Raw genomic sequence first — 13,655 nt, forward strand, 5'->3', positions numbered from 1 at the left:
TCGTTCCCCATATGTTTGCACATTGTATCATCATAAAGTAGCTTTAAATCCAGGGCCTGTCAACACTGGATCAAAGCTCAGCAGAGAAGCAAACACTGTGGCTTGTGTAAACTAAACACGCTGAATTAGAAATGGTCTCTGCTCCTCTCCGCAGCACCCTGATAATCTGACTCAACATGGTTTCAACTGTTGCCAGATTGCTGCTGAGGGTACGGCACAGAAGAAGAGCAGAATACTCTGCTGCATGGAGGTTATCTATTATAGTACATATCTATTTTTCAATTAATCCACTGTAATTGCATTTTCCAGTATGTTCAGTTTAGCAAACCTTGCCTTAACAGGGAGCACGGTGTGTTTTAACATCTGCAATAAGAAAAATCAACAAAACAGTTTGATCAGAGCTGCCATAACTTACAAAACACCCTAGACTGCTTTGCGTTATAGAAACTGTGTGGTCAGCTCCCATTTGAGGTGATTCTAAAGCGTGAACGTAAAACCCATGTAAGATTTCTGACCCTCTTTTCAACACCTGGAAGACCTCATGTTCAATAATGTCCACAAAGGGCACTGGGCTCTGAAGCAGCTGTACATTACCTTTAGGTACAGCGTGTGAAATAAGTATTGATTTATTGATTTCTAAAGGTGCTACGGACATTAAATTCTCACCGTCCGATCCACACAGGCAAAGAAATCAACCCATAGATGTCCATACATTAAGTTGTGTGTAATAATGTGTGGACAACTGATGCTATTACCTCAGTGTTCCAGCAGGGGGCGAAAAAACCAAACCAGTCCGCATAAAAAAGATTTTATTTAGTTGCATGAGTGATGTCAATTGCTTAGAAAGAGGATTATGAAAAAAAAAAAAAAAACACATTTATGGCTTTCATAGAGATGAGTGAAAAACATCTGATAGCACCTTGATATAAAAAGTTTACAGATATATTAACAGCTTCATCATAAATTCTTTTGTAAACATAGCAAAATAATATAAAATATTCCTGACCGATACGACAAAATAACGTGGAAATGACCGTCTACAGGCGACTCACGAGAACACAGAGCAGTCCAACTGAAGTCAATGTGACAAAGAAACGCTGGGTGGCATGCTTCATGTGATGTTAGAGACATCTACGAGAACAGCAGTCATTTTCACAAACAACAGACGTAGTTTTTTTTTACTTTAATTTAATGTATTTCATTGTACGAGGGCCTGGTTTAAAAATGGAGTGAAAAACTAACGGGCGAGAGACATTTCTCATTTCAGAGCCTTTTGATGTGGCTAAAAGTCAGTCTAAAAAAACCAAGCTGTAACAGTTAAGCGTCCCATTTTAGAATCCTTCACATCTGAAGATAAAGAGATGTGGTCACAGTTTATGAGCAGGGATCTGAACTGCTCGGCTCTAATTGTACAATGTGCTCCTCTGGTCGTTTACAGCAGATGAAGAACCCGGTCTCCATCTTATTCGCTTCTCAAATGTGAGATTGTGTTTGGTGACATAGTCACGTATCTTTGTGATGTCATGCGACACTGCCACATTTTTTCACTGAGTGGGTGAATGGAAAATGTACTGATGTACCAGTGTCATAAAATACAAGAAAAACAAGCTGTTTAGAGAAGGGGAGAACACTGCTGTGCGGTTTGATCCTTGTGACATTTTAACTAAAGCGTGTCACATACCTTTCTTTAAAGGCTAAGCACCACTTAATGGACTTCCATGAATATTTCACATTATTTTAGTTCCTGACATATATAAGTATGAATTAAAATGAAAATAGCTGCTTAATTTGCTTTAAAACTGACAATTTTATTAAATTGACGGAAAAACCCGAGCCCGCTACGGAAATTCTTGAACGCAACCGTGACGTCACTGGTGGACAACAGCTGGACAACGCCGCGGTAAAACACCGTTATGACTTGGAATGCGAATTTTCTAGTGCTGGTTCTTCAGATTTCGATGATATTCCGACGCTATAAACCTCCGTAATGCAGCTACGTAGCCGAGTATAATCTGAGCCACCGAGTTTAGCAAGTCAAGCTAACGTTAACTAACACCAACTAAAACAGGCGAAGTAAGTGTCCTTACCCTGTTTACCTCCATGTTACAGAGGCTCTCGAACACCTTTCGTTGGTGTCCTTACATGCCCATATTGTTGGAAAAGCGCCAGTGAAATGAGCTACAGATAACGGAGTGAGCGGATGGTCCTTTCCAAAGTGCCCGTTTAAAGTTGACAAATTTAGCCCATTTTCTGGATATTTTGGGATCTTTGGGCCATTTGTGCACAGATGTCCCACTGTACATTGAATGATTGCAGCCAAAAACAACACACCTTTTCGTCATTTTGCATTAAATTAAGTGCAGCTTCTAGAGTTGTTGTCCACCATCTACGTCACAGGCAAGACGCCTATTAGAGTTTCCCAACACCGCTGGGGGGGGGGGGGGGGGATGGGGGGACAACGGTCTTTTAAACCTTATTCCTTGAATTAGTAAGAAATAACATGTTTTTTTGACTATCAATAAACACAAGTTAGGAACTCAAATTCCACTGTATTTATTTGTTTGACACTTTCATATCGCTGGTGCTTAGCCTTTAAAACCCCAGAACTGTTCATATTTGAAAGGGGGGGGGGGTTTATTAGCTAATTCATCAGCTTTGTTAATTTAGTGACCATTTAAGTATTCAATTTAGTTGTTGGTGGTGTCACAAAGTGGGTAAAGCCCTGATACAAGACTTTTGTAGATGGATTTCACATTATATCACAGAGGTATGATACTATGTCATGAAATGCACGATTAAATTTGTGACTATCACAAATAGGAGTGAGTTTAAAGTTTCAGTTCCATCTTAAAATGTGCAGCCGCTGCAAACTTGTGCCTGAAGACTGTGGTTAAAAAAAAGGGTTTCACAACCTTAAATGGCGCAGCAGTTAGCACTTAGTAACTGCTGCACTATTTAAGGTGGAAAAGAAAATTATTTGTGGACCCCCTTTAACCACAATTAATTAAAACACTGTGAAAGACTGTTAGAGCTGAACAGAATTCTCCTCTAGAGACTGACAGGAACCTTCATGACACTCACACAGAGCAGGCGCCAGAAAGTTAAGGCTGCACTATTTAAGGTGGAAGGGAAATTCCTTGGGGAACACTATTTAAAAAAAACACACATCAGTGTAAACCAATGTCAAAAGAAGACTAAGTGACTTTGATAGTCAGCGCTGTAGTAAGTGGGTCACCGCAATGTTTACACAACTTTGTAGAAATGTCTGCTTTGGGTGTTCCTCGACTGTCCACATACAGTTACATATCGGAAAACGTGGGAACTGTGTTTATGCCGGTGCTCTAAAGTGGGAAGGAGCCACGTACAACATAGAGTGAGGTCATTTGGCTGAGTCAGCTGTCACAGAGAAATTCACTACAACAGAACATTGACTGTATGGAAACAACCTGAAGGGCATTTCACAAAGCTCGGGTTCACAGTTAGCTGGATAACTTAAGCCAGAGGTCAAGTTTTCCAAAAGTTATGACCATTTTGGTGCTTGTTGAACTATCTGAGAAATCTTGCTGTATGAAATGTCCTTGTAAAAGGGGGGATTCCACTGCATTTTCCAACTCTCTGCAGGCTTCAACATAGTAACAGAGTGGTTTGATGTGAAGTGCTGGGTTCTAGAGAATCTCAGACACTCAGAGATATTGACAGTGCTGGTGATAGGAACCAGACGTCCCTCGCAGGAAGTTAATTCATGAAACAAGCACAAAAAGTACGCCGCTTGATGTCTGAAGCATTGTTTTCCGATAGTTTAGAAAAGAGCTGTAGGCCTGCAATGTAGGTTTGAACGTAGATGTGAGGTGTCATAAGGCATCGCAAATTTTTTCATCGCTTATAAAACACTACCCAGTAAACATTTAGCCGTTGATTCAACGTTGAAATAACGTAATGACTGCCGTCTAATCAACGTTCTCTTAAGGTTGAAAATGAAAGTTGAAAAGACGTCCAAACACAGACATTGAAAAGACGACTATTAGACGTATTTTGGACGTCCGTTGACGTTATTAATTGGTCCCGAAATAAATTACTTGTATAAAACGCATTTTGGACGTCCACTGACGTTATCGATCAGTCACCACTTAACTAACTTATTAAGATGGAATTTGGACGTCCACTGACGTTTAAAATATGTCCTTGACGGACAGACTACCTTTAGACCTATTTTGAACGTCCAGGGACGTTCCTTGTTTACTGGGGATGTTAAAATGACTTGTGTTGTTGTAAACAAGGCAACCTCGGGTTCCACCACCACTGTAAAGAAATGAGTTCCACAATAATCCACTGAACAAATGGTCAGAACTTATTAAACCATGCAGATATTTGGAAAGATTTATGGAATTCCCCTTTAAACAGAAACCTTCATAGTGACACGGATACATACGAAGCCAGGCACACACACAAAATAAAAAAGAAATAACCTCGACAAAGAACATAGAAAGTAGCCATTAAGACCTGACCACGCAGCTGAAAGGAACAAAAATAAATAAATAATAAGAATTCACTAAAACACTGTAGCTCTATCGCACATGGAGAGTATGTTTAATATTGCGACGAGTTTTTTTTTGCCACGTAACAGAGAATGGAATCAATGGAAGTCGATGTTCAATGCAAATTTTACACAGATGTATGTTTTCTTATAAGACTTTTTACATAAAATATGCATATTAAATTACGAAAGAAAACCACGTACATAAACACTTCTCACTTTGCAATAACTTTACAAAACTATGTTAACAAAAGATGTGCACAGATGTACAAGAACAATATGAGAACATTACGAGAGGCTTAAGAAAAAATGGAAGACTTGGAAATGGACTTGAAAAGGATTCAATAACGAAAGGACGGGCCATGTCTACTTTGCTACCACTCATGAGTGTAGAGATGTTGTTTAACGACAAATGGAATGTGTAGAAACTCGGTGGGTTCATTTGTGTCCACCACAAAAAGGTCCACTCACTGTTCTGTCCGACTGGAGTTCTCAGATAGAAAGGTGGGTTTTATTTGCAGGGAGGATATTTGGTGGGAATATTCCGGTGCCATAAAAAGGAGTGTCCTGTGAGTGTTTACGATAAAAAACAACAAAAAGAAAACCTGCTGTCCCACTTCACTAGCATCAGGGGATTGATGGAAAGGTAGAAAAGGTTGGTACCTGATGATCAGTCCCCTCTCCTCCCCAACTACCAGCATCTCCACTCAGCCTTGGCTACCGCAGGAAGACAGACTGTCGTAGAGGGAGTCGCTGAGGGATTCAGGGGTTTCTAGGAGCTGGGGATGGCTGGGCGAGAGAGCATCGTCAGGCCTCTCTCTCACCAGCTCCATCCCAGGATCCCTGGCCGCATGTGGATTATTGACAGGACCGCGAGATTTACTTCGCCGTTCTTGGGAGAGGCTTCTGGGGTCACCGTTACGGCTGGCTGCGGCTTCACTGGTCTTGGTGTGCTGTAAAGGAGGCATTAAATATGTAATTAAATTCCATAGTGCCTAATGCATATTAAATATGCTTCATCTAATGTGCACAGTGTCAGCGACGGAAATGGGAGCTAGCAAGCTGCATGACTACAAAAGGAGAAGACATCATGAGGCCTGAATGTTACTCATACGTTTGTCTAGCAGCACGTCACAAGACAAACTGAGCTCATAGGTTTCTCTGTTTTCAAGGTTCAGTTCTGTTTCGAATGTCAGAGAGAACTGTTTAATAACTACATTTTTATTTAATAAGATATTTCTGAGGTTAGGTACATGACAACCTACCTGTAGGAGTAAGTGAACAAATGACAGAAGTGCCCTCAGGTAAGTGAAAGCGCACATAAGTAATTAACATATAAGTAACAATAATTATTATCATAATTGAAGTGAGATTTGGAAAGAAAGATCCCAAAACTGGATTTAACAAGTGATTCAAAAGGTACAGAGTTTAAAGAGACTCCTAACTATGATGCAAGACCACGCAGGGCTACAACGCTCTACATATACCCAGGTCTTTCTGGCTGTGCTTCCGCCGTGAAAGGAACAATTTCAACACTATGGGTCTGAAAGAACATGGAGCCAATGAGATACTGAGAAAATGAAACCGACACAACAACCACACCAACACAGGGACACAGGGAGAACACACCACACTCCTCACAGACAGTCACCTGGAGGAAACCCACGCGGACACAGGGAGAACACACCAAACTCCTCACAGACAGTTACCCAGAGGAAACCCACGCAGACACAGGGAGAACACACCACACTCCTCACAGACAGTCACCCGGAGGAAACCCACGCGGACACAGGGAGAACACACCACACTCCTCACAGACAGTCACCCGGAGGAAACCCACGCAGACACAGGGAGAACACACAACACTCCTCACAGACAGTCACCCAGAGGAAACCCATGCAGACACAGGGAGAACACACCACACTCCTCACAGTACCTTGTACTTAATGAGATAAAAGAAATAAATAGTTGTCCCTGACATTCCCACAGTGATGCACACAGCAAACTCAGCCCAGAGAGCAGACATATTTGGACCAAACGTCTCAATTTTGTCTCTTAAGGCTCGGTTATGACACTGGCTGATGCTGTGTGGGCCAGAGGTTATTTGTTCCACAACACACCGAACCTCTAGCCCATATAAGATGGACCTGCGGCTGACCAGAGGCAGTCAGACACACCCCGAGTCACCGCTGTCATTCAAGGTCAAATTTGGGCCGTAAGAGCCACACGAGGTGTGCCACATTTGGGCCAAATATTCAATTTTTACACGAGAGGCCACTCAGTTGACTGATTACTTTGGGCCTTAGAGGAGAGCTTATGCAAATCTATTATGAGTTTCCACCAAACTCATTTAAAACATGTAAGAGCTTAAATGGCAATCCTTATTAGGGGCTTGTCCTGACATTAAGTCTGCAAATGATACAACATTGCTGTGATTGGCTTGCTTAACCTGATCCTGGCCCAGGTGTGAGGAGAGAGACTCACCCTCCTAAATGAGCTCTTCTGGGTTACTGGTTCTAAGCCCTCACCTACTCCAAGATAAACATCAGATGGCTCCGTAGATCCTTTGATGCTGGGGAAAGTCCAGTTCTTTGTGGGGCCAGATCTCAGAGGTGCTCCACAGACGTCGGTGCCTTAGGATAGAAATGTACTGAAGAGTTAAAACTGCAGATATTTTCCAAAATGTATGATTAATGTATGATAGCTAGTGTGGAATCTGTAGGCAGTGTAACAGTTTAGAGTTAATTTCAGTAGTAAAAATCTCAAGAGCTATTCTGGTGGTCTTACATAGCTGACCAGTAATGGCAGGGGCACAGAACGGCAAAGCCCTCCAGCATCAGCAAGGTGTCATTAATAACTGGCTACTGGGAAACTAGCAAACTCACGGCTCATCAAGTCCACTCCACATTCAACAAGGTCAATACGAAAAGCCCAGAAAAGCAACAGCACCGCCGTCTGAAGCTGTACCTTCGTGATTCACGTCGGCGACCTGACCAGGTGCAGTTTTGCCTTCGAGGTTGGCGCCGTCCACTTCCTGACCCATGATGTAGTCCTCCTCCAAAGACGACAGCTCTCTCTCCAGAGTCCAGGCCTTGTGGGGAATTTTCATCCCTGAGCCATGTCTTCCCTGGGGAAGGGAAGGATCATTCTCCCCTTGGGCCTTCCCTTTGGGGATGCTTTTACATCCAGTATTCGCACTGTAGTCAGGAAGGGGAAACGTGCCAATTCCACTGTCCAGGGTGTGTGTGGAGATTCCTGAGCCTGTAAGAAGCAGAGTGTTATTGAGCTGGCATAAGCAAACACAATCTATTGATTTGCTTTAGCTGATAATGAAATTATCATTAACCATCACTGGAATAATAACAACACTAATAAAAAAGAATTACGTGAGAATGTAAAATGGTGACGCCAACACCACTGTGATACTGGAGCAATATTAACATTAGCTTTAAGAAAAGACTTGATTTCTCAACCAACAGATACCACCTACAAAAAAAGGCAACTCAAGAAGTGATGTGAAAGACCTAACCACATCTGAAGCTGTCACAGGTCGGTCAGAGGCCCCACCTTTATTTACCTGATCTGTTAATGACCCGTAATCCTGAACTGAAACTGTAACGGGGCACGCGAGCTGCCACGCTGATGTAAAAAAGTTATCTGGCTAAGCAAGAACTCCTGCTTTGTGGGAAAGGGCACTGGAGTTCGTAAGGCAGCCTCTAATCGTGAAATAGTAATAACAGGTTCAATACAAAACATCCTTCAGCATTTTCAGTAAGGCAAAATGTCAACAGTCATTTCACAGCCAAATCATACGCTGCTAAGTCACGGCTGAGAGGGTGTGATTCACTGCCAAAACCACAGGGAGAATACATCTGAAGCCACTAAACTTGTTTACAGCTGAAACGTTTTCTTAGTAAAGACTAGCTGATCAGGTCCAGGCTTGTTTGGAAGAGGATGTGCTGGTCCAGGCATCTGATTCATCATTTTGGTGTTTGGAATGTAATCTTTGGGGTGTTGTCCTAATTGTGGCATTAGCTGCAGTTCTTACCTGGGAAGCGTTCATGGTGAATTGAATCAGCCAGGTTTTCATCCGATACTCCATCCACTTTACTCATTAAAGCAGAACTCTGAGGAAGGGGGGAAAAAAACACCCAGAATTCAGCATGTTATTCAAAAACAAGATTCAAATCCAGAGTTCCTTGAGAGTCCAGAGTCTTTTGTTAATTTTTGAGTTAAAGTGATCATTTTCTGAACAGTTAAGAGGTAATCCACTTAAGGAAAAGCAACTTCAAAGAAATAAAAGTAAATAATAATTTCCAAAAATACAATTTTTAAATTCTAACAAACAAATATAGTGAAAATATGACTAAATACAATGTAAGACATGACAGAGCAATAAAAGGTCCCAATGAATAAATAATCTTCAAGCTTTTCTTATTGAGAGACTATCAAGCCTTGCTTTTACTACAAATGTTTACAAAAATTCACATGGATTTGTGTGTGTCAAGAAAACTTTACTGAGAAGAGCAAACATACACAAAGCTCCCGACCTCAGATTCACTGAACTTGTTTGGGATTACTTGGATTATGAAAGAAGAAACTGAAACCGACCACTAAGTTTGAGCTTCCGCAGTTTAAAAAAAGTTATCCATGATTTATTTGAACTGAAATCTACATGAATATATACATGGAGGACAAATGGTAGACATACAATAATAGTTTATATTATTTATACTTATTTGTTTGAAAATAAAAAAACAGTAGCCTCAAAAACTAATAAGTATTCTCTGAAAATGTACTCGATGAAAACAAGAAAATGAAAGGGAGTCTCTGACTTTCTGTGCATGTTCTGTACCTTTTCCATGTCCTCGCTGCTTCTGGTCTGACTGACAGAGGTGCTATGATGGCTAAAGACAGGCCTGGCTTTACAGTCAAAAGAGAGCCGTCGATGGGCCACACTGATGCTTTCAGCTTCCTTTCCGTCCACGCTTTTGGCAGAAATAGAAATAATATTTATTATTCATCAACAAGTTCTGAATCATTTTTTATAAGATTAGACACTAAGTGCAGAAGCATGTGAACACATGAGTGGGTGAGAAAGGGAATGTGTGCGCAAGTGCATAAACATTCTTACCGGTTCAGCAGCTGCTGCATGAAGGTATCTGACGGCACTCCTCTGTACATAACAGACAACTGTCCCTGGGCCTGGTCCATCACCACCTCACAAGAATGTCCTTTTCCCTGTCTGTCCAAAGCGACACCGTTCACATAAGCCCGTTCCTCTTCCAGGGCCTTGTGTAGCCCCTCTGCTTTCTCCATTAGCATGGATATGTTCAAGCTCTCGCTCTCTGGTTTTTTAGCAGACCCTTTAGAATCCTTCCCCATTGAGGATATATTCAGTTTCCACTCTTTCTTATCATCTTTGCCTTTTGAGGTCTCTGGTTTCCGGCTAAGGGCTGGCAGCTTGCTTTTTCGCAGTCCAAACCAATTGGCGATACCATTGGAAGCCTTCTGTTTGACCTCAACTACTTGACCTTTGTCCTGTTCTTGAAGCTTCAGCATATTCTCCTCAATCCCTTTCATGACCTTCTGTTCGATGGAGGACTGCGGGCTGGGCGTAGAGTGCCTCTTTTCTTCAGCTGACTCTGCTGGTCTGGGTGGGGGAGGAGGAAGGCTCTCCCCAAATGAGTTCTTCTTTTTACCGGATCGGAGTTGGCTCCTGTCCTCAGATTTGCTCAAGTACCGCGGAATCTCTTGAGCAGCTTTCCCTTCTCGGCTCAAAGATGGAGGTACAGTTTTAGTTGGGGATTTCAGGGGAATCTTGTTGGGACTGCTACTATGGGTGCTGGAAATGTTCTTTCCACCATATGAAAGGCTATGTGGTGTGGCACTTTTAACATAGCTACGCAAAGCTTGTGCAGCGTCTAAGTTGGTAGAAGGTGGAGGCATTTTGGACTTGGGGCTTTCTGGCTTTGCAGGGGACATTCTAGATGATTCGTTTTCCAGTTTGGAGATTACCGAGCTTACAGGGAGCGATCTAAGCCCTTGGTCAGCGAGCTGATATTGACTTTGTTGTTTCAGAATGGCACTATCCATGTGGCCTGAGACAAATGCTTTTTCTTCGACAGAGTCTGCATTTTTCGACAGTCGGTTTTCGCCGGTTTTACTGTCCGAGTTCCTATCAGCAGTTTTGCTTTTGTCACTAGTTCGTGGAACTACACTTGATTGCAGTTCTCGTTTCTCTGTTGAAAAAGAAGCTGCTGGTTCGTCTGGGTTCCTTAGCTTGCCAAGTGCAGCCAGTCTCTCTTTAAAGGAATGGCTAGATTCACCAGAGTGTCTACCCATGCCTGTTTTCTTGGGAATAGGTGGTGGATCATTTCTTTTGACGGGTGATCCTGCAGCCTGTGCATGGTCTTTTGACTGCTCATTTTTCTCTTGGCTTTTGGACCTCATGCTTATACCGCTCAACTGGGACTTCTGAGAAGATGACTGACTGGGCAAACTGCGATGATTTGTCTGCTTATGCCAAACAGAACTGTCCAAGCTCTCTTCTTGGTCTGAGGAATCAGAGTCAATCGAATTGTCTTTCTGGGACTTGAGACTCGTCGGCCTCTCCTGACCAAAATTTCCCAGCTTTCCTTTGACCCTTTCCGTGTTAGAGCTGGCATGACGGAGAGCAGTGCTCACCTCACCAAGAACCTGGGATATATCTGTACCGCTCGTGTGAGAAACATTAGAGACGTTTTCATAATGTGGTATTTTTTGCGAGCTCTTTTGTGGGAGAGCAGTGTGTGTAGGTTTGGCACCTCGACTAGTTTTAGGTATGCCACAATTAAGCTCCTTTGGCACAACAGGAGGGGGATCGTCCGGCTGTGGTGGAGATGTTGGTGCAGAATGTGTGGAGGGGCAAGACTCTGATTTGGAACATGGTGACTGTTTTTGTCTTTCTGCTGTAGTTGCTTTGCGGGCAGCTACCGGAGAATTGTGCACTTCGTAGTTGTTGCTACGACAAGGGATCTTGGAGCTGCGTGTCAGTTGAGGGCTGAGACGAGGGGCATTGGATGCTGGAGCACGATCCCCGAGGGTGGGAATCTTCAGGAACTTGAGCAGCTTCGAAGGAGAGGCCTTGACCTCTCTCAGGCATGACACTTGGTTGGGACTTACGAGTTTGGATCTGTCAGCCTGAAGCTCTTGTGGGGTGCTATCTTTTACAGGTACACATATCTCATCCAGCACTCTTGAGGCAGTATGGTTCTCATTGGGAGAAAAAAGCAACCCTTTGTGAACAGGTTCCCCACTTTCCAACTCACAGTATGCATCCTGCAAGCTGTCATTTAGACTAAGAGCAGGCATCTTGGATGTGGTGGAAAGGACTCTGTTAACATCAGAGTCTTCATTCTGCAAAATATCTTCACCTCCTGGGACATTCTCAAGCTTCTGTGACGGTACAGTGTTTAAGTGCTTGAAGTCCGTTTCCAGCAAACTGGCAGTGTATGAACTTTCATCACTAATTTGCTCCTCACAGATGCTATTACTTGACCGCTTTGATAACTGGGAGTCTACTAGAACATCTGACATTCTATTCGTGTCTTTCAACTCTCTCTCAGTCAGTGCAATAGAATTGGCTGGTGCTTGATCAGGAACTCTGCTATGGTCTCTCTCTGCCCCGGCCAAGTGAAGGTAACAGTCTGTAGCTTCTGTTGGTGCTAGTTCAGTGGATGGTTCAATACCTTCTGTTGGAGGAGCAGATACATCAGCAGGTTTCCTGTTTACTATGAGTTCACTAGTACCTGCGGCAGGCTTCACGAGACTCTGCAAGTCCTGCTTCTTGTGAAATTCAGGAGGAGCCAAGTTGAGGTTATCAATAGTAATGGCATTTGTAGTGCAGCAATTGTGGCTACTGTTGGCGAGACTGATTGGATCCTTATTAGACAGCATTAGGCATGTGTTGCAGCTTCCACACTTTACGCTATTGTGCTCCCCTCCAATTAAATGCTGATGCGTGCAAATGTCTGAACAGGAATGTGGACAGTGTGTTTTCGTCATGTTACACCTTGGAGAGTTGTCTCTGCAGGGCAACACACTGTCCTTAGAGACCAGAGCTTGACTGTATTCACAGAGGGAAGAGATGCCAGAGGAACGGTGGTAGCGAAGAGGGTCTGTCTCCTCAAGCTTGCGAAGGACCTCCAAAATGTGTGCTTTCTTTTTCAGGAATGGGGATAAGGCTTCCATGGAGGCGGCGGAGCTTTGGGTATCAGGAAAACAATTTTGGGCACACTCCCCATTTCCCTATAGAGTAAAACATACATTATGAATAAACTATTTACAGATGTAAACAATTATACTACACGACTTATAGGTCTCACACTGTAAGTGCAATTACATTTGACCACAAATGGGAATAATGTCTCTTATCCAGCAGAGAGCTTAAAGGGCAAGTAGACATTCTTTGTGCATTGTTTTTACCTTGGCTTGTGCATTCCTCGGAGTCTCAGTTAGCTTGTTTGCATCACTGTGCTGTAGCTCAGTAATGTGCTCCAAGCAGGACCCAGTCTGAATTCAGAAGTAAACAGTTTTAAGAGTTTCACATTGAAAGATGGACTCTGCTAAAATTATATGGCATTCAGTAAATCGCTAGAACATTTTCCATCTGATTCACTTATCTTTTCCATATTCCCTCAGAAAGAAAGAACCCTCCCACCACCCAAGTAAACAGGAAAGCTCAAATTTTCCTTAATTTGTTCTGCAAAACATACGCAACCAGCAAGAACGCCACAAATTGTCACACAAGTCTTATTGTTTTTTGAGAATGCCAGAGCAAAACAGATTTATGTGTACAGTGGGATTCTGTGGGATTCTTGTGTTACATGTTTTTTTTTAACATTTCACTTTTGATTTACCTGCTGATGTACACATGACTGATTGTGCAGTTTCTCTTGAAGGAGTTCACAAAGTGTTCTGTTCTGCCTTTCCAAATCAAACACGCGCATTTTCAGCTTGATGCACTCTTCCCGAAGGTCCTGCAACAAGAACAACCACTTTAATATAACTGCCAAAGAGGACGGAAAACACTTTCAGCTCAAACAACACAGAACCTGGTTGTGGACAACTAAAGTCGAAA

General features: G+C 42.7%; 1 protein-coding gene across 2 annotated transcripts in view; it reads right to left on the bottom strand.

The window, feature by feature from the left end:
* Window positions 1–800: 800 nt before the first annotated feature.
* The window catches only part of nckap5l (NCK-associated protein 5-like), a 30,700-nt gene continuing 17,845 nt past the window's right edge, over window positions 801–13,655 (bottom strand). The window contains exons 5-12 of one of the 2 annotated variants that reach the window (XM_066671268.1): window positions 13,435–13,554; window positions 13,001–13,087; window positions 9,669–12,823; window positions 9,390–9,522; window positions 8,583–8,661; window positions 7,502–7,795; window positions 7,019–7,167; window positions 801–5,487 (exon numbers count right to left, since the gene is read on the bottom strand). In XM_066671268.1, coding sequence (XP_066527365.1) covers window positions 5,242–5,487; window positions 7,019–7,167; window positions 7,502–7,795; window positions 8,583–8,661; window positions 9,390–9,522; window positions 9,669–12,823; window positions 13,001–13,087; window positions 13,435–13,554 — 4,263 coding nt within the window. In that variant the 3' untranslated portion in view covers window positions 801–5,241. The remainder of the gene's footprint in view (window positions 5,488–7,018; window positions 7,168–7,501; window positions 7,796–8,582; window positions 8,662–9,389; window positions 9,523–9,668; window positions 12,824–13,000; window positions 13,088–13,434; window positions 13,555–13,655) is intronic. The other variant, XM_066671269.1, reaches the window with a different exon arrangement.

This window comes from Hoplias malabaricus, chromosome 5 (assembly GCF_029633855.1).
Source record: "Hoplias malabaricus isolate fHopMal1 chromosome 5, fHopMal1.hap1, whole genome shotgun sequence".
Lineage (NCBI taxonomy): Eukaryota > Metazoa > Chordata > Actinopteri > Characiformes > Erythrinidae > Hoplias > Hoplias malabaricus.